This window comes from Phoenix dactylifera, unplaced genomic scaffold (assembly GCF_009389715.1).
Source record: "Phoenix dactylifera cultivar Barhee BC4 unplaced genomic scaffold, palm_55x_up_171113_PBpolish2nd_filt_p 000139F, whole genome shotgun sequence".
NCBI lineage: Eukaryota > Viridiplantae > Streptophyta > Magnoliopsida > Arecales > Arecaceae > Phoenix > Phoenix dactylifera.
The window spans coordinates 849,242-871,034 of NW_024067695.1; the positions used below are offsets into that span (position 1 = coordinate 849,242).

The window sequence follows — 21,793 nt, forward strand, 5'->3', positions numbered from 1 at the left end:
ATTCTGCTACTGTAAAAAAATACGCCAGACGTGCCCAATTAGGTGAAATTGATTTGTGATTGATTGTACCAAATTTAGTTGGCCTCACCAATGCATAATACTTCATGGAGAAATGAAAAGTATGCCACTACAATGAACGCCTGCCATATGCTCGATTGATCAACCTGCGAATTAGACAAATCATGGACGGCAGAGATGACTTCTTCTGCTAATTTTATTAAGCAAAATTTATGAATAATAAAAGTGAAAAGTATCTAATTTAAAACTGTTCAAAAGAAGGGACGACCCATCTGACCGCTACAGAAAGTTTATTCCCATATTCCATTTCAGGGCTCCAATCGAGAACGACAGGGTTTTTACAATTCTTCTGGTATTATCCGGAGTTGCCGGGATTCTCTCAAACGAATATTTCAATGGTTGTGACTTGTGAATACGGTCTCTACCTGCGTCACCTTCCGCGGCAGCTTTTCTCTAATCATGAAAACTTTTCTTGAGGAACAATTCTTCTTTTATTTGCACTTGGAGATGGGGACGAGGCAGTCTAATCATGCATTCTTGAGGAGCAATACTTCTTGTAATTGCACTCGGAGATAGGGACGAGTTAGTCTATGGGAGTCTTGTGCGTGTGGATATGCTTATGGCCTTATGGGTGGCTGAAAAAAAAAAACAAAAAATATTATTTAAATTTTTTAGTCATATATAAATGTCTAAGATTTATATAGTGCATGGACGATATCGGATTAAACATAGATTTGCACGGATTCTCATATATTTCTCACGTTTAAGTCTTAGCGTTCTCATTGGGCTAAGAGTTCAAATTTATTCTAATTAGGCATGTGTTGCAATATTCTTTAGTCTATATAGACTATGGTCCAGATTCGCTCTAATACCATTTGTCATAACTCAAGATCTCACCTAAAAAAAAGCTAAGTTTGAAAGTAATATTTAAGTTCTTTGATCCTGTATAAGTATCTAAAATCTATCTAACATATAGCTGATATAGAATTAAATACACGGTTGTATGGACCCTCATAACAAACATTGTTACATTTTAACTACTTTGCAGAGTTTTTCATAAAAACAATGGAAAAGAACTTTCTTAATTAGGAAAAACGATGTCCGTAGACTGGTTGGACTTCCCCTGTTCTACAAGCCTCGCCAGGACAGGGACATCAACCAAGCACAACTTCTTGTTATCAGCGGAAGCTTAGGTACGAGTTGAAGTTCGTAGCATGGGATTCCCTAAATATATCGCATTGAGCTATCCCTGGATTTAAACTAATTGTGGTCGACTGTCTTCAAATTAGCGAACTAGTTACTGTGATCTGTTTACCAAATTACAGGGGATATGAGCCAATGATCGGCTTTTGATATAGAAATAACTGACTGTAACTCATGGAGTCATAGCATAGGGCTGGCCTGGTCATAATGTAGTTTGTTCGATCTGCTGATTTATTCTTTCACATATTGCTTCATTATTTTGGAAAAATCAATGCTTGTGCTAACATATCATGTCTGTGAATCCTGTCTCTCGTCATTAACTCAGAATCTAAATTTTAAAGTATACTAAATATACCTTGGTTTGGATAGATAGAAGAGATAGTTGATATGAAATACGCTACATAGATTGGATTGGATTGAAGGAGAGCTGGTCAAAATTGAGAAAGGTTTGGATTGGATTAGGTTGCCCAGGCTTTGAACCCAAATCCCAAATCCGATCCAACTTCAGCTAGAATGATGTTTACCGAAACCAACCTAAGGAATAAACCCAACCCAATCCAGATTACAGGTTGGGTTGGGTTTTATCGAATGTGCTCCAAGATGCATCAAATTTGATGCTGTAACAAAGATTAGGTTTCTTTACATAGAGAATAGGCCTATGATATGCTCATTTCAGATTGGAGGATCTGAAGGGCACCATGTTGGTACATATGGGGCATCATACTGAATTGCTTTTGGAATAAAATTATTGACTATGTCCATAAGATTCTTTCTCACATAAAGCAATTGCAATTGTTTCCATTTAGCATGGTGACATGGTTGTGCGATTTATACACTTGGTTTGTCCTATCCAAGGTATACATTTCAGTCTAGCGTGGGACAGTGATGGAGATAAGAAACAATGGCCAGTCTATCTTCATTTTCCTTGCCTTCTCTTGCTAGGTGGAAAGTGAGTGATTTGGATTCTTTATATTTAGTATAGACAATCTTACCCTTCTCTCAAACCATGATGGAATTTCACATAGAGCCCTAACCTTAGCCATACATAAAGCACCAACAAGATCAGTTAGAAGCTCAAGCGGTAAAGAGGCCCGCACAGAAGAGGGAGAGGCCCTGTTTTTCAGACATAAAGTTTTGGTCCCCTGTCTCGGCTACAAGCTCAGGATTTCAGTCTTCAGCTATAAGAACATTCGAACAGAGCATAGCATTCAACAATTATACTAAGGCTACACAAAGAAGAAAGACTCGAAAAACACAACAACACTCGAGAGATTTCGAAAACGGGGTATTCTTCTTATTGATAGAACTTCTTTAACCAATCGCCATTTACAATGCCCGGAAGGGGTTGCCCATCGAAGGTTCGGAGTTTGTATACACTATTGGTAAACGCCTCGGTCACCACAAACCTTCATAGTTCCTCGCAAACTTTGAGTCAGTGGCGTGTGTAGGCAATTGCCACTTATCAAACCATTGTAATTGGCTAGAATGAAACTCCAACTCAATTTCCATCCACTCCAACTTCAACTGGACCCCTAACTCCGATTTTAGAACTGTCTCAAAAGCTAGAAATTCAGAATGGACTGAAACGAGATCTTTCTGAACTTAAAATCGAAAGAAGGCAACTCATGAACTAGTTGGGAAAGAATTCTCCAGAGGAAAAGAGTGAGCCCTTCCACCTGGAAAAGAAACAATATAGATCATTGTGATAATATAAAATATTGGTGGCTTTGTACATCGACATATGACGTTTTAGCAAGCAGATGATGCAAGCGAAGATAAAAGTGGCATTAACTATTCAATAGGCTTAATTATTAGGTGGCAGGTGGTCTTCAAGAAATAAAATTTATTTTAAAATAAATCATGCTCAAGAATAAATATTGTAGTGTCTGTTGTGGTTGAAATTTGACTTGAGGGTGACCACGCCGATGGAAGCCGAGAAGACGCCGGCCGAGACGGAGGAAGAAGGCCATCTCCTGCGCTTCAGGGTACCTGCACAAAGTCTTGACCGAAAATTCCGGCGAAGGTCCTCCGATGGCTAAGTTAACAGAGTTTTTGGAGAGGTGTTTTCTTTGTATTGAATTGCTTTGATAGCTTATACTTATTTACCGAGAACCTTTTCCTACCCTCTTTTTTATAAGATGAGGGTTTCTGCCGTTACCTGAAGTTTCGAGCTAATTTATGATTAGCTGACCATTAGCTGGAGGTGGCGTAAATCACGAAGATAAATCCCGCAGGCGGAGGATGTGAAAGATATCTTTCCAGATTTGTTCTGAGGATCTGTCGCGTCATTCCAAGCGAAAGTGGTTGAGGGAGCTCTTCAATGCGTTGCGTATACGCTCTCTCTCGAGGCGTTACCTGATGGTACGCAAGGGGCCAATCATCAATGCCCCACCTCCCGAGGCGGCTATCATGATAACCGGCCTTTAATACCGCAATCTAGGAAGATCTGCCGAGGGAGCTTCTGGATCTGCCACGTGGCATGATCTAGCCGCTCGGCCGCCTGGGCAGGCCGATCAGAGCTGTTGAGGTAGGTTATATATGATCTTGAAGAGGAACTGTTCTCTTTGTTCTGGGGATCTGCGGGATCTTTGACGAGAGCAGAGTTGACAGGGCCGAGGTCAGCTCGGCCTTTAACCGGGTCCGAGGTCTGTTTGGCCTTCGGTAGAGTTCGAGGTCCCTGGTTCTTAGCAAGATTGAGGTTTGCTTGGTCGGAGTTGGGTGGCTCCACGTTGGAGCAAGACGTTCCATTTTGCCTCCCATCAGTCTCAACATGTCACGTCAAATGCTTAAATCTTAATTTTTCACGTTCTATCATCAATCACATCATATGCCTACCCAAGTTTTGGAAGGAGAATCCATAGATTTCCTTCCTCCTGCTAGAAGCGGACTCAGATTCAAATCAGAGGCCGAGCATCCCGTATCTGACCCTTCTTACCGAATCTCGTCATCTTCCAAGACATGGCCCACCGGGCTGCGCGACCATTCCTGGTTTGGCTAACAGTATTCGCCCCCTCCAGCAACTAGAGAGCTGGTCGGCCGATCCACGACATCCCTATCCACTTCGCACGGCATTTTCCTTTCAAAAAAGCACAGCACCAATCCATTCCATAAGCCCCTTCTTAGAAGGAAAAGCTTCTTAATTTTTTTAAGATAAACTTTAATAGCAATATTACTGAGAGAGGAGACAATAAAAGAATAGACTTTGTTATCAGAGACCTCAATGCCAAATTTGTAGTGGCCGAATCTTCGACACTACTGTCATTGGAGCACGCTTAAAGCTGTGTAAGAGAGAATTACCTATGTGAGGCTTGTTCTGGATGCAATCTGTATTCACCTTGAAGGGAAAGCGGCTACAGTGATCGAGTGGGTTCAAGGCTGGCACAATGATGTTGGCAGGTAGTTGCTGCTCCACGATATATTCTGACTAGTGAGAAAGTGTGACTCCTTTCGGACCATCCATATCTATAGGAAGACGAAAAGTGCTGCCGATTGTATCGCTTTCTTTGTGGCTCATTATTTTGAAGAATTTTTTTGAATGAATTAAGTGTCTGTTTCTTTTTTTTTCTTCATTGATTTTTTTTTTTAATTTTGTTGACTGCATTTATGCATGCTCGGTGTGATTAGCCATTGTATAAAAAATAATAAAAGAAAAACTCCCCACTCAACCACTAAAGAGAAGTACAAACCCACTCCCACTAATGAAAAGTACAAACCCACATGCAATCAAAATTCAGAGCACAACTCATCCTTCCTTTCAAAAAGCCCAGCACTAAACCATGCCATAAACCCATTCTTAACACAAAAACAATCAGTAACCAACCCCCACTCTACAACTAAAGAAAGAAACAAACCCAGCTGCAGTCGGCATTCGAAGCACAGCTCATCCATCCTCATCACTCCTCACAAACCCAATCCAGCTCCATGGAGTGCTAATACCACTCAAATCAGACTGCCCCAAAAGGCCGCCCACAGATCTAAGCTTTCTCCTCGCCCACCTCCGTTTACTTCTCCCGGGACCACGTCACGCACGCACGCGCAGACACCCATCTCTTGTTCCGAAAACCCACCAAGAGTTCCCCAAGCAAAGCAAAGCAAAGAAGAAGAAGAATAGAATGGAAGGCGGGCACGCGAGTGGGTTTAACCGGCGCGCGGCCGGGACACTGGGCCGGCACCTGGCCCTGCGCCTGGTCCAGATCGGCGTCCGGGACGTGTTCTCGGTGCCGGGCGACTTCAATCTGACCCTCCTCGACCACCTGATCGCCGAGCCGGAGCTCAATTTGGTGGGGTGCTGCAACGAGCTCAATGCCGGCTACGCCGCCGACGGCTACGCCCGGGCACGCGGCGTGGGCGCCTGCGCCGTGACCTTCACCGTGGGCGGGCTCAGCGTCATCAACGCCATCGCCGGCTCCTACAGCGAGAACCTCCCCATCATTTGTATTGTCGGGGGTCCCAATTCCAACGACTATGGAACCAATCGCATCCTCCACCACACCATCGGCCTCCCCGATTTCTCTCAGGAGCTCCGCTGCTTCCAGACCGTCACTTGCTTCCAGGTCTCTTTCTCTCTTAGATTTCCTCTCCCGTAATACGATCCAGAGTGCTGACTTTGTTTATTTGGTACTGTAGGCCGTGGTGAATAATTTGGATGATGCACACGAGCTGATCGATACGGCGATCTCGACGGCGCTCAAGGAGTCCAAACCTGTTTACATCAGCATCAGCTGCAACCTGCCGGGCATTCCGCATCCGACTTTTGCTTCCGAGCCGGTGCCGTTTTTTCTTGCACCTAAGTATGGTTTCTTGCTATCTTTTTCTTGTTTCCAGTTGTGGAACTTTGCTTTCGAAACTTTTATGATTATGTTATTTGATTTGGGGTCGGAGGTTGGTAGGATAGGTGGTAAATGCTTTCCATTATTATCCGATACTTGGCCATCTTGCTAGCCTTTTGGTCTGGTCTCACTAGGGATTAGAGAAGATTCTGGTCTTCGTTTTTTTCGCGATTACTATTATTGTTGGATACTTTATATTTCCTGCTCGATCTGAAGCAGTAGCTTACAGAGATTGGTGACTGAAAAAGCTAGTTTTGCATGCCATTTGAAGCATTCTTACAATATGATTACTCATATGGTTCATTAATCTCATGGAATGAGACATGTAAAAATTCTACAAGAAGATATTGATATTTGGACTCTCTTTAAAGAACTAGAAAATGCACTTTTCCATATCATCATTTCGCTATGGTTATTGAGAAGGATGGTGTGCTTACTGAGTAGATGCCATGGGCATGAAGCAGCAGTAATTGTGTGGCCAACTGTTCTAATAAATTCATCTTTGTCATGGACCAAACAACTTATCTCAAATCCTAGGTTTACTTTTATGTTTGCTTTGTGGATTAGTAAAAATTTGATAATTACTTTAGAGGCAATGATGCATATGGTTTTTATTTGTTTCTTCTAATAGACTAGTGTGACAAAGTTATTTTTTCATTTTGAATCACCTCACACTTTTCTGAAATCCATAGTCATATCGGAAGATGTTCTTTTAGTTAATCAAAATTTTCAGGACTTTTTCTTGTGCAAATTGTTAGATTACTGAATTTTCATGTTAGGAATAACATATTTGCATCATATGTAGGGTGAGCAACCAAATGGGACTGGAAGCTGCGGTAGAGGCAACGGCAGAATTTCTGAACAAGGCTGTGAAACCAGTGTTGGTTGCAGGGCCCAAACTGAGGGTAGCCAAGGCTCAGCAAGCATTTGTAGAACTAGCCAATGCATGTGGGTACCCAATAGCTATTATGCCATCTAGCAAGGGGCTAGTACCAGAACACCACCCCCATTTCATTGGGACCTACTGGGGTGCAGTCAGCACCAATTTCTGTGGCGAGATTGTGGAGTCAGCTGATGCATATGTCTTTGCTGGCCCAATCTTTAATGACTACAGCTCTGTGGGTTATTCTTTGCTAATCAAGAAAGAGAAAGCAGTGATTGTACAACTCAATCGAGTGACTGTTGGCAATGGGCCTTCCTTTGGTTGGGTTTTCATGGCCGACTTCTTAACTGCACTTGCTCGGAAGCTCAGGAAGAACACCACAGCCTTGGAAAATTATCGACGGATCTTTGTACCACCCAGCGTTCCTCTCAAACGTGAGAACAATGAGCCTTTGAGGGTCAACATCCTTTTTAAGCACATCCAGGCAGGCGTTTATGAATTTTGTTATTAGTTGTTTTGTTTATTAATTCTGTTCTCATAGGATCAGAAGTATGCCTTTTATTTTCTTGGTTCCAAACTTCCAGTTACTATTTTGGTTGCAAATTTGACTAAGATTTAAATTTAGTGGCACTGTTGTCTTGTACATTAAGTCTATATATATGGGTTCACCAATAAGCCTCAGTTTATATATATATATATATATATATATATATATATATATATATATATATATATATATATATATATATATATATATATATATATATATATATATATATATATATAAACTCGAGAGATTGAAAGTGTTTTGATTTTTCTATTTTGACTTTTAATCTTCTCTATCTCCCTCACTCTTTTTGAGCAGAATATGCTGAGTGGAGACACAGCAATTATTGCAGAGACTGGTGACTCTTGGTTCAACTGTCAGAAGCTTCGATTGCCAGAGAATTGTGGGTAAGTCATTTCTTTAGAAGTTCTATGCCAAGTTATTGCTTATGGTTCAACTGTGCCCAAATTTCATAACATTACGCAGATACGAGTTCCAGATGCAGTATGGATCTATTGGATGGTCGGTTGGTGCCACACTTGGATATGCACAAGCTGCCAAGGATAAACGTGTAATTGCTTGCATAGGAGATGGAAGTTTCCAGGTATATTTAATGAATCTATTATGTTTATAATTAGAAGGTAATTTCTTAATTTAAAATTTGATTCGTGTGAGCTATTGTTTTTCTATGCCTAATGTTTGGTTAGAATGAATAGAATCAGTATTGCGATCTTTTGCTTCTTGCAGTACTTAAGAGACCTATGGTCTTTGCAAAGACGGCTTTTACAAACTGCCATATAAAGTCTCTTAGTTGCACAAAGAAGAAAAAAAGGGGGAAAAAAAAGCATGAAAAACAGAACACATCCGTTGATACAGTTTATTTGGTCGTAACAATAGAATCAGGCAACCGGCTTTGTTTTCTTTTACACCATTTAAGAGACCATGTCTTTACAAAGGGTCTTTTACCTACTCCAGTATAGAGTTTCTTAGCTGCCCAAAGAAAAATGGAAAAATTTTCTTAGCTTTTGTATCGTGGCTCAGCAATTCTTTCTTCTTCCTTCAGGTGACGGCACAGGATATTTCTACAATGATCCACTGTGGGCAGCGAAGCATTGTATTTCTCATCAATAATGGTGGCTACACCATTGAAGTAGAGATCCATGATGGTCCTTACAATGTGATCAAGAACTGGAACTATACTGGATTTGTTGATGCCATCGACAATGGGCAAGGTGGATGTTGGACTTCCAAGGTGAGTATGCGAAGCCAATCCTGTTTGACGATGGCTGAAATTACACAAGTATTTCTATAAAATCCTATGACCACATCAAGCAGCTTATTTACATAGCAAATTCTGTATTGAACTACTATAGGTGCGCACAGAGGAAGAATTGGTGGATGCCATTTCGAAGGCAACCGGAGAGCAAAAGGATAGCTTGTGCTTTATAGAGGTCATAGCACACAAAGATGATACAAGCAAGGAGCTCCTGGAGTGGGGATCAAGAGTCGCAGCAGCCAATAGTCGCCATCCAAATCCACAATAGCTTGTTGAATGCATGACAGAAAATCTGGTTTTGTGTAATTGCTAGTAGGGCTAAGAATGTTGTATCAGAGCTTAATCAGTTGGGGGGGGAATAATGAATGAGGCACTGCGAATAAATAGCTGTGTTCACTTCTGCTGAAACTTCAGAAAATTAGTGTGTTGTCTGGTAATAAGATAAGCTTTCAGCAATACTTCTGTAGGCGGACGTTTCTGTTGCTTTAGTGCAAGCTGCTGTGTTAATTGCCCCATGTCCAGCATCAATGATACGCCTCTGAAATTATATCTCTTGCTAGTCTAACAAACTATTAGTCCATTAAATACAGGCAGGCATATCTTCAGCTGATGGTCCATGGTTGGTAATAAAAATTTGGTGTTTTCCAATGGGACTGACTAGTAAGAGTCTCCACAGGGCTCAGTTCCAGACGTGTGCTCACAGAAGCTCTCCAGAAAATTTAATGTCCCATTCGAATATGGCTGTGATTAATCCATGCTTCAGAAGGAAAGGTACATGGCTTTGTGTTCGAGTGATGGCATGCTGTTCAGGAATAATTGATCATGGAGAAATGCAGAGAACCTTCAAAGGAAGCATTGCTAGATGTCCCAACTCCCATGCCATGCCATACATCTGAGTATGACCAACATGTATGGTATAAGGATGGTGCTCTAATTATCGGCACTAGTTAGTACGTGTTCTGCACGTGATTAGTTTATAATTATGGAGTAATAAAATTGTTACATCTATATTCAATCTCTTCATGATGTATTTTTTGGTAGCAAAAGATCCTTATACTGTAGACTTGCCCTTATTTAAATTGTTAGCTGTTTTTGCAATTTAAATATTTCAGCATCCTTGATAACTTTAGCTATTGGTGTTCACCTCTTGATTACTAATCAAGTTATTTGCCATTTGCTTGGTACCGATAATCCATCATTAACGTCGTCTTCAAAAAGTGAAGGAATGGTAAATAGTTAAAAATGTTGTATATTGTTGCCGCTGAAAACTGATTGGCTCTAGGCACCGCGGCGAGAAGCACGACGATGCTAGAGAGTTCGGTGGTTGGCTGTTCAGGTCGAAATTGGAGAAGGTGAGGAGCGCTCGTTCGCTGCAGCCGAGATCCTCGTCAGATGGCAGCACTTCGATGGAGGATACTGCGATGCCTAAGTCAATGCGGTAATCGGGAAACAGGAGGACATTATTTTTACCTCTTCTACCTCTCTTCTTGTGTATGTCTGGTAGAGGAGCTTACCTACCATCAGAGAATAAGAGCATATGGATCGACTAGAAGTGATTAGCTTGAGTATGGCCTAGACATTGTGCGTGAATGTTTCACGTACGGATAATGTCTTGCCTATCATATCAGTGGAATTTCGATGATCACTGAGTCCTCCAATTAGAATGTGGCTAACTATGGAGAGCTTCTGATATGCAAGCTTAATGGTATGGTATTGGCCCGTCCAATGGCCGCTTTCGATCTACCATGTATTGACATTATTGCGTGTTTTAATTGGTTGGATTTTTTGATGAGCTATTATCCATTTGGAGGCGGGTTACCCATCAATAATAGCAGCAAGGGTGGTTAAAGTTATTTCACGTCTTTTTTTGTATGAGTTTTGGTTAGTTGAATAATTTTGTATTGCCCATTCTCAATTTGCCACACACCGTTCTATATTTTCTGACAGTTCCGTTGTACAGTGGTAGCTGTAAATTGACGCTGAGACGGACAAGTGGAGAAGCGCCTTATATATTGCCCGGCGGAGTGCCCGAAAACCCCAAACCCTCTTCTCCTCAACCGTTCGTTTCTAGTGGAAGTTGCTGTCTTTCTTCTTTTCTCTCTGGAAAATGAGGACTTTTTTGCTTAGATCCATGGCGTCCGCCCTCCGGAGAGGAGGAGCTCCGTCCTCCCCTGCCCCCTCATCTCATATTCTCCGCAGATCCTTCAGCGTTGAGTCGGGCCCCGAGCGGAAGGTCGCGATCCTGGGCGCCGCCGGCGGGATCGGCCAGCCCCTCTCCCTCCTCATGAAGCTCAACCCCCTCGTCTCCCGCCTGGCCCTCTACGATATCGCCGGCACCCCCGGCGTCGCCGCAGACGTCAGCCATATCAACACCCGCGCCGAGGTCCTCTAGGGTTTCCAGATCTGCCTCCCTCCTACCTTTCTTGGTCCTGATCTGATCTAGGGTTTTGGATCTGATCGTTTCCTTTTTGGTGCCTCAGGTGAAGGGTTACGCGGCCGAGGAGCAGCTGGGCCAAGCCTTGGAGGGTTCCGACCTCGTCATCATCCCCGCTGGCGTGCCTCGGAAACCTGGCATGACCCGAGACGATCTCTTCAACATCAACGCCGGCATCGTCAAATCGCTCTGCACTGCCATCGCCAAGTACTGCCCCGACGTACGTAATCTCGCCACCGGTTGTTTCTTTTCTTGTTCCTTTTGTTAATCCATGGTTTGCTTATTTCCTTTTGCTATTGTTTTTATTGGAATTAGGCTCTTGTTAATATGATTAGCAACCCGGTGAATTCCACGGTGCCGATCGCAGCTGAGGTTTTCAAGAAGGCCGGAACCTATGATGAGAAGAAGCTGTTCGGTGTCACCATGCTCGATGTGGTCAGGGCCAAGACTTTCTATGCTGGGAAGGCGAACGTTCCAGTTTCTGGTAATGCTTTTGCCTTTACTTTGAACCTGTTAGAACCTCTACATGGCTTTCTTCATTTGTTATCTTTGTTTGATAAATTACTTGCAGAAGTTAATGTCCCTGTGGTTGGTGGGCATGCTGGCATAACAATTTTGCCTCTGTTCTCCCAGGTGATTATTTATATTTGAGATTTGACTATTTTTATGCCTCCGAATTTTTTCCGCATAATTAGTTGTATAAAAGCGAGAATTTCATTTCCTTTCTTTGAATATTTCTGCAAAATGGGATTTTCTTTTCTTTATTTCTTTTGAGCTCACAGGCAACTCCAGCAACTAATGCATTGTCGGAGGACGACATAAAAGCTCTCACAAAGAGGACACAGGATGGTGGGACGGAAGTGGTGGAGGCAAAGGCTGGAAAAGGATCTGCAACTTTGTCTATGGCGTAAAGTCTGGAAAGCCCGTGAAGTTATATGTGATGTTGTTTTATGTTTTCCTATATGCGGATCCATGATTACTTCACTATACCCATCCAAATAATAGATTCCATAGTTATATTAGTTAGATAGTGAGTAGTTTGCGATGCTAGTTTGTTATTTCATATGCATGACATAAAGTGTGTGAATACCTTTTTTGGCGGAAAATCTAATTTATGCATCAAGATTTTTATTGGCATAAGCAACGGTTTTCTTTTGATGCACTGACCTTTCCTTTTAGTAATTTATGATTTTGATTCTATAATTCATTGCTTAAATTATGCAGATGTGTCACATGATTTGCAGTAATATTATTTGCAACTGGCGAGTGATTAGTTCTCGTAAGAGGCAGAAGTTAGATTGTTTTGCTAAAGTTTGTTATTCTGGACCCATCACTGATGCTTTGGCCAGAACATGGAGGATGGTTAAATTGGACTCAGAAAGAACATGTTCTTGGCTTGATCCTCCGTGAGACCAGATAGCGCTGAAAAACAACTGAACCAGCCTCTTTGTCCCCTAACCTACAAGCAGACTGTTTCAAACCCACTGGTTAGAGTGCATCAGATGATTTAACTTGCTTGAATCTATCAAGAACAGAAGTCATAATATGCAGTTACACAAGCTTGCAGGGATTGGAAGTTCTTTTTTCCATGAAAGAATACTGATTTTTACTGCAAATATTTTTGAAAATTGTTGAGATGATTAAAACAACTGAACAATCCCTCAGACATGCTAATTAGAAATCAAGCTGTTTTGCTGGACCTGCGGTTCGAACTGAATTGACTGCATTTTCTGATCCAACATAGAAAATATTTCCATTCACCAAAAACTTGCACTTTTCAGACTTATATGATCAACCAGTTATTATGCATGTACGAACTGCTTTTAGAAATCTTCCTTTTTACTACTAGTCTCATAATTTAGTCGATTGCTTTCTTCATTAGTTCTTTTTTCTTTATTTTCCGGTTCTCGTATCTGCTGCTTTTGATAGATTAATGGGCTCAATAGCAAGCTGTAGCTGAAAGTTTCATATTTATGTTCTTTGTGGTTCTTTTTTTTGCTTGATTTTATTTTCTTTCATAGATTAATACTTAAGCAAAGGTTGTCAAAATTGATGTGTGAGCATCATGTTCCAACATTTGTTTATCATTAAATTTCCAGATGCTTTGACCGAAACAACTCATAATAGTGGACTACAATAATGCAATTTATTGGAAATGACAAACATGAAATGGTGCAAGTTATGTTTTCATTAACCATATGTTGGGGTTGCTTAATTATCATCATGTTCTAAGATTTGTTGTATCTTGGAAACCTTCAGATGATTTCATTTAAACAACTCATACTAATTGATATAAATTTGATAATTTATTGAAAACTTCCAAAAAATAGAACAGGTCATGATATGTTTTTATTACTTATACTGAGGTTGCTTAATTATCTATGGTAATTAATTAACTCGAAATCTATGCATAATCAAGTCTCCTTTAAATGTTATTTTGCTAAATCTTTAACAGGTGGTGCAACAATTGATTATCATGATTTTTCATTCATTTTTATAAAGACCTAATGGGCAGCTAGATTGCTCCACAGGGTTCAGCCAATATTTTTCAAAAAAGACAAATCATTTCATATTTATGGCTTCTCAATTTTTCTGTTTTTATTGGTTTTGAAGTGCGCGTCAAACCAAATAATAAGCTCATGAAGTTATATTTGCCACAATTTGTGATTCACTGTCGTGACCCGAATCCGGAGCTGGATCTGGATCCGGATTTTAATTTAAAGGATTGGGCTTGGTTCATGATTGGGTCCAGCCTTTTCTAGCCAATTTGGTCTTCTGTTTCGGTCAATAGGTTTAATCCCAAGTTTAATTGGGTTTAATTTTGGGTTTAGGGTCAATGTGGCTCATTTGGGCTTGAGTCAGGGTCAGCCCGAGGTCAATTTGGTCTTCTATCAGTTGGATTGGGCTTGAATTGGGCCTGATTTATAATCAATTGGGTCTGTTAGGACCAACATAACTTAATTGGGTTCGGATCCAGCTCAGTTGGGCTCAATTGGGTTCAAATTCAACTCAATTCACAGCTTGGGTTTACTTGGATTCAGCCCAAACTGATTGGGCTCGGGTTTAGTCAAATTGGCTAAACCCAAATTACCATTTATTAGACCTAACGGGTTTCGAACCCGAACCCGAATCCGACTTGTTAGGCCGGACCTGTTAAGGGTCCCATTTTCCAGAGGCTTCTCGCCTCTTCGTCTTCCGCCCACTCTCTCTCTCTCTCTCTCTCTTCTTTGTCTCCGTCGGAATCCCAGCCGCTCCGGCCGAACCTTCGGCCTTCTCTTCCTCCGACCTTGTTCTCTTCCTCCTCCCTTGCAGCCCTCCGTCTCCTCCCCTTCCTCTTGTTGGCAACCGGGGGGTGAGACTCCCTCGGTCCACTGGCTGAGGCGGTGCTCCCATTTCGGCGCGGCAGGGGACGGGAGGCCGGCCCTTCCTCTTCCCCGAAGTGATGCTGGAGAAGGGAAGGAGGGCCTGGAGGTGGGGCCGAGGCCCGGTCTCCTTCGGGAGGTCCTCATCTACTCTGACCATGGCGACGTAGGGTCGCCGTCGAGGATGAAGCCTCGAAGGTCCGGTAAAAAATTTTATTTTTGTTTATTTATTTTCTCTCTTCTTCTTTTCTTTTTTTTTTCCTTTCCTCCTATGGTTGCGTCACCACCTCTTCTTCGGGGAAGAGGTGGAGGCCTCGGCCGGGTCTGGCGGCCTTGTGGCCACGCCTAGTGCCGGCTCGGCCAGGCCGGGCGGCCCCGTGGCCGCGGCCGGTGCCCTAGGGCAGTCGCAGTTGAGGCTGTAGTGCCCCAGGCACCCGCAGGCCGAGTCTGGTTGGGCTCGGCCCGGATGATCCCTAAGTCTGGGCTGGACATGGGTCACTCTCAGGCCGGCCCGCGGCCTGTGAGTCTGGCCCGAGGTGGAACCCGTCGGCCTTCTTCCATCTCCAGGGTTTTCTTCCCTCTGTTTAACTATTGAAACAAAGGGGAGAAACACTCTGTAGAGGAACTCCGCCCTCTTTCTTATTTTGTTTAACCTATCTACTTAAGTAAACCAGGTCTTACCTGGTTCCGGGTTGGCTGCAACCGAGCAGTACACCCTTCAAGAAAATTCCTCCTTCCTCTCCTAGGGCTTCAGAGCTCCTTCAACCTCCAGCTTCAAGGGTTTGGCTTTTTTGGTACAGTACTCCAGAGGGCTTAGGAAATAAGAGGGTATAGTAAAACCTAGGTTAAGAGGCTGAGGGTTTAAATAATACTACTTAAGAAATGACCCCTTGGAGAGGTGGCACCCTCTCCTTCCCCCTTGCTTCGGGAGCCTCTAGCTGCCCCCTTTCCTCAGGCCAGCTAGGTTTGTCCGCTCAACGAGGATGAAAGGTGGTGGGCTCCCATTTTGCATGGTTAAGGGCCCAACAGCTGGCCTTCTCTCTACTAGCCATCCGGGCCCTGTCAATTCAGCCCTCAGGCGTGAGGTGGCAGCTCTCCATGGGCTGCCATCCATGAGCCTAATATGGCCCACTACCAAACTAGTCCAAATACCCTTAAACTGGGCCTCAAAAGTATTGGGCCCAGTTAGTATTAGGTTCGGACATTACACATTTGACTGTTCTACTTTATTAGAGCTCGTTTCAATGCCAATCATTTAGCTGTTGAGTGCTATATTCTTGAGGACGAGTCTATTTTTTGTGATTTTTTACATCATATAAGATAAATAAAGTATCTAAATCAATTTTGAATTGAATTTTGGGATTTCTGTCATATGCATATTACTATTACATAAACGGGTGTTTGGTCGCTAGTTTACATTGCACCCATGTTAGGTTTTGAAAATATTTGATTTGGGTTTCTCTACAATTTGTCCTGTCTTGGTGGTTACTCAGAAGTCCTGGTTGTATTGACTGAGAAATTGTCAACAAAAAATTCTAGGCTGGTGACAACTTGTTTTATTTCTCCACTAAATCAACTTGTCAACCAACTAAATATTTGTCCAATTTTATTTATCAATGTTCACAATTTCAGTACTAGACCCATGCCTGCACCATATTGGTATAGTGTTAGTAATGACACTCGGTATACCCTCCATACTGAATATTAGTTTGGTATCAGCATGATACGGTAGTATTACAGGGCGTTATGCACTGGTATTGTGAATCTTGTTATGTTTTTCTTTGTTGATTTATGTAATTGTATATGCTTTTGTTTTTTGATTAAATCCTATTTGTCTTCATATTACTCATCTGAAACAGAATCTATTTGCATACTGTTAGTTTCTGTAGAATGAACATTCCTATCTTAGTTGCATGGCTTGTGTTTATATCCCATTATGGACAGCTGTGCGTGCATATGTTTGCATCAAGGAAAAACTATTTTTAATTATTATTTGTAGTTATTGGGTTTGGCAGTGCAATCCTCGATGTTCACCAATATGTCAAAGGATGCCTTCGCCTGCACCCCCCTCCTTTTTTTGGGTAAATATGGAGGAGGTCCTTGAATTATTTTAAAACCACAACTAAAAGAGCTAGCAAATACTAGGGTTGTCACGGGATTATTACCTAAATTGTTAAAATATTTTATATCTAGATTAACCTTGGAGGGTTGCTCTGTGGATGCATAAGTTCAAACATCTAACCAATATGGTAAGCTCCTTACCTGCTAATTGGCTTGCTGTTGCCTCAGCTTGGAACTCACTACTAGTCCGAAATGTTGACAAAGTTTATAGTTGGTAAAAGAATCAATCTTGCTATTTCCAGTGATCCCCTATACATGGGATGATGCCATGTAGATGGTCGAGGTCAAGATTTACTGTATTGCTTCCATTCTTCATGTGCTTAATTAGTCTTGAAATTTTATATACTAGAAACTAAAGAATGTTGTTGCAAATTAAGCACATTATCCTTTGTTTAATGACATGAATATTTCAGATTTGCTGAATTTTCAATCTGTTGATTGTCTAGTGTGGGTACTCATCTTGTTATGGAGTGCGTCTTTCTTATTGTGTTCCTGCCTACTGTTTTATATGCCTCAACTTCTGAGTTGTCATTTTATTTTTCTGATTCTTTAAGAATGTGCTGGTGCGTATTGGATGCTTATATTTCTTTGGACTAACCCATAGATTCGATGCAGATATGCTGGTGCCATCTTTGCAGATGCATGCTTGAAGGGTCTTAATGGGGTTCCAGATATTGTTGAGTGCTCTTTTGTCCAGTCAAGCATAACTGAACTACCATTCTTTGCCTCTAAGGTACTTTTATCTAACTTATCTGAATTATTTTGGATGAATATAATTATGATTGAATATCACTGTGTTCAAAATGTTGCTTCTCCCTTATTCAGAAAACAAACTCTGGAACTGGTTTTATTTTCATGTTTTACCACCTGATTATATCGAATTCATTTCATAATATATTTCTTGAACATATTAATTAATAGCCTTGCTTTATGATTGTTGCCACTTTGAGTGACTGCATGCCGAATCAGGCTGCAGGGTCAATCTAGACTTTTGTTTAATGTTTGTGACAAATACAAATATTGGACAGCTTTATAAATGCTAACTTAAACACATACTTCAAAATGTCTTTGTTGTTGTCTGATAGTTTTGAGTGTTAAAAACCTCTATCATATCAATTATTTTCCCTAGAATCTGATTTGTGGAATGCACATGTATGTTCATTGCATGCGATGGCTTTTTTTATTCGATACAAGATTCATGTGGAAATTCTTTTTAATCATAGAGGATTAGTTCTAATTAAGAGTTTTAAATCTGTGAGAATTCTAATTAAAGAAAGAACCTTGGAAAATTTTCATTTCCATGGAAATCTAGAAGTTGAGTAAGGGACTGTGGGAAGAGAAGTATATTTTTGGGGGCTGGGTTGCATGGGGCAAGAGTGTGGGATATGCAATTTTTTTTTTCTTGTAGGGGTGTGCAGCTTTGGTCTCTGAGGCTGGCTTCATGCGGCTGGCCTCAGAGCCATTCCCATTGTAGTGATGCTTCCATATTGTTTCTAGGATTGCAACAATGTTATCTAGGATCAGTTATGGAAAATATGGCTCTTTACCTCCAGCCTAATGGTAAGAAGGAATTATCAGAAAGCACTTCGCTGCTCATACGAAGTTAGTAGAATGGGCAAGTCTAGGCAGATAGCTCCAAAAATCATGCTTGACATTCTCAGTCTGCACCATCTTAGTGAAGTTATCTTGAACCCAGAATCTTTTGAAGTTCGAGAAGCTTTCTTTTCTTCTTACACGTCTGTCATCTTTCCCTGCAACACTCGAGAACCTTCTCTATTATTTTACTAATTTTTTTTTTTTATTTTCAAAGATTTTTCCCTATAGATTCTGCTTATGATTGTGACTTTCCACATGTCTGACCAGTCCATCCCAACCTTGTGTCTCTGACAACAAAGACATACTTTGCAGCGATGATCGGTGAAGTTGTTCTTTCTTCCCTTTCTTTCCATAAGCTAAATATGATTCTATCTCAACAACAAAAATGTTATTTCATATTCTTTTTGTCATTATGCACTGTATTTCGGATCACGGTATCATCTGCAAGTCCTTGTGATCCATGTTCTGCATAGTTGTGCCAAGTCATGGTTTTTCATATGAAGTTCGTGATACTCCAATCATTAGGTACGTGGCTTCTGTATGTGTGCATTAATGGTAGCCAAATTTATTTTCTGTGGTGGTACATGTAGATTTGGGATCCAACTCAAACAATTTTAGCTGTGTACATATTTTGTAATTTCATAGTAATGCCTTTTTATGCATACGGTTATGAAAACGTGCTATTCTTCATGATGTCAGTGGTGTATCCCCATCTTCGCTATTGAATCTGGCTGTTCGTGAGATTGCTCCTTCTAGTGCTTTATCAAGTGACATAGCTTTTATTGCTTGTTTGGGGTACTTAAATGGTGGAGCAGTTGAGGCTAATCTTGATCCCGATCTTTCTTGATGCCTTTTGTCTGCTTGTTATTTGCTTGGATGGGCAAAACGCTTGGAGCATGCTAGTGTGGTCTTTATATTTAGATTATGACCTCGTGGTGCCTTTTGTTTCATTACAGGTGAGACTTGGGAAGAACGGTGTTGAGGAAGTACTTGGATTGGGCACCCTCTCAGAATATGAGAAACAGGGTTTGGAGAATCTGAAGGCTGAGCTCAAGGCCTCCATTGAGAAGGGAATTAAGTTTGCCAAAGATAATTAAGTTGTCTGAATTCTAAGGTTGCTTGAACCATGACAATTTTGCTTCTGTTCCTGAGAGGGTCATTCTCTCGATACACTTTACATCGTGTTTAATCGATTCCTTGAGCTTGTTGAGCTGGCTGTCAGCTGCAGCCAACTAAGCTTTTAAGCTTCGGTCACAATAAGCCATACAATTTGCGGAAGAAAAACACTGAGGAATACATTTATTGGACTTGCAGCCTAATGAACTGTGGCAAGTCCAGCCTATTTTGATTATTCTGATTGCATAGTTTCGTAGACCTCAACTTGGTGTTTCAGTTTAAACGAGAGGTTTGTTTCAATTTACGTCATTTTCAAAATTTGGCCTTTGACTCTTTTATTTAATGCGGAAACTGCTAAAACTAGCTCTCAATGATTTGCTCGGTTTAAACTAGCTCCTGGTTAAGATAGTGGCAGAAGAGAAACTAGAAATTCACAGGGGTCTCACCAAACTGGGTGATTGAAGAATTCTTCCTGGCGGTTTAATGCCGGTGTTGGGTGGAGTGGAAATGGTGTGGAAGGTGAAGAGTAGTGGTAGGTGATGAGCAGCAGTAGTTAGGGCTGGTGGGCAGGGAACCTACCGAAAGATTGTGAGGTCGGGGTGTGGTTGGTAAGTTTTCGTTTTCCTTTGTTTGGTTTTCCATTTCCTTGTACAGAAAGGAACAGGAGAAGAGCAAGTTTGAGAATGCCGAAATGGACGCCTCAAGCCGTGGCAGGGTATGCAGGAACCGTGATGGTGTCCGATAATTCTAGCGACCTTTGGATCTTATGCTGAATCGTGCCAACCCTGTAGCTGCTACCGTTGTCGTTGTGCTATCTCTGGCCGATGGCACTATCTTGGGATTGGTCAACGTAGAGGAAATCAAATGATTCAATTGGGACAAAGGGGTAGGTTCAGTTAAATTTCACCAAATTTTTTGGGAATTTTGCAGAAGTATTCTGTTTCATTTAGACTGCCTGGAGATTTATGATTCAGAAGTCATGAGTTTTTTTTATTTATTTGTTAGAGAAATTTAAAAATCGAAAGAATTGGAGGTAGAGAGAAAAACATGATTTTGAAGATTTTTATTCAGAGTAGAAATATCTAAGCTTCATGATTTAGGATGTTTTTGAAATTGTCATACAATCCAACATTCCACATTATAAAATCAAGATTAATAATTTCAAAAACTATGTTCTAAAATCAGATCCCATGATTTTAAAATCTTTGGGTGCTGTTGGTGTAGCTTTTAGTGAACAAACTCTAGTAGTATGCTGATCTAGAGATGTACTTCCTTTATGGTTGTCGTACTTATTTCTTTTTTATTATAAATATACATTTTTTCATAATGAATGTATATATTTTTTTTGATCGTGCAATATGTAGCATTGACTAGGGATCTGAAGATTTCAAAACTATAACTTTCTTAAATAAGAAAAGGCATAAATTCAAATTTTAAGTGCCGTTCCTCCATATGAACCGAGCCAAATCCCAGGACATCTGCAGGGTGGATGAGAGGATGAATTCTCAGTCTATTTTAATCGATAACGATTCTATAGCTGGGCATGTCTATTGAAAATAAATTTTATATCAAATTTTATATTTTATAGGAATGCCAGAAATGACAAAATAAATAGTATGTTTTATATTTATTTTTCTAAAAAAGAAGGCATATTTGTTTTCTCGTGCACTGACCAGGTGAAAATAATTTGAAAATATTATTTCTTGACGGAAATATCTTTATTTATATTATATTAATATTACATTAATCATATTAATATTATATATTGATTAATAAATATTAATTATTAATAAATAATTTAAAAATATTTATTGATTATCAATAATCTAATATAGGATCTATTAATAATTAATATATTTATTTATATATCAAAATATACTAAAATTTATTTACGATAAGAAATATATTTTCTAATATATGTATATTTTAATATTCAAAATAGATAATATTGACAATATTTATTTAAGTGGGCCATACATGGCTAACAAATGAACCAAGAAAAAATGTTATTATTTGATTTAATTATTTAAGAGTATTGTTGAAAATTTGGTAATATTTTTGTATAAGATAACTGGTATAGAACCAATTCTGGAAGGAAGACTTCTGTGGAATTTGAGAACAGAAACAGAAGAAGAGGGAGAAGAGAAGGAGGAAGAGGAGGAGAAGAAAGAGAAGAGAAGAAGAGAGGAGGAGAAGACGGGGGAGAAAATTTCTTAAACCTTCATTAAACCCTAATCATGAAAAGAGGTCCCTATATAGGGCCAAAATACAAAATTTGCATAAATCCCCTTACACAGAAATAAATCCTAATAAACCCACAAATAACACAAATAACCCACAAATAAGCCCTAAAATGCAAATAAGCCCAGAAATAAAAATAAACAAATAAATATGCAAATAAAATGGGG

At 40.5% G+C, this 21,793-nt stretch overlaps 2 protein-coding genes across 2 annotated transcripts; both read left to right on the forward strand.

Annotated features, from left to right (window-relative positions):
• Positions 1-5,082: 5,082 nt before the first annotated feature.
• LOC103718720 (pyruvate decarboxylase 1) lies at positions 5,083-9,307 on the forward strand. Its single transcript, XM_008807664.4, has 7 exons — positions 5,083-5,774; positions 5,848-6,011; positions 6,856-7,417; positions 7,799-7,887; positions 7,967-8,084; positions 8,544-8,732; positions 8,854-9,307. The coding sequence occupies exons 1-7, from the start codon at positions 5,334-5,336 to the stop codon at positions 9,022-9,024; spliced, it is 1,734 nt and encodes a 577-aa protein (XP_008805886.2). The 5' UTR covers positions 5,083-5,333; the 3' UTR covers positions 9,025-9,307.
• Positions 9,308-10,776: 1,469 nt separating this feature from the next.
• Positions 10,777-19,687, forward strand: LOC103718721 (malate dehydrogenase, mitochondrial-like). Its single transcript, XM_039116797.1, has 7 exons — positions 10,777-11,139; positions 11,237-11,410; positions 11,506-11,674; positions 11,762-11,823; positions 11,973-12,097; positions 17,289-17,406; positions 19,226-19,687. The coding sequence occupies exons 1-7, from the start codon at positions 10,864-10,866 to the stop codon at positions 19,364-19,366; spliced, it is 1,065 nt and encodes a 354-aa protein (XP_038972725.1). The 5' UTR covers positions 10,777-10,863; the 3' UTR covers positions 19,367-19,687.
• Positions 19,688-21,793: the final 2,106 nt, after the last annotated feature.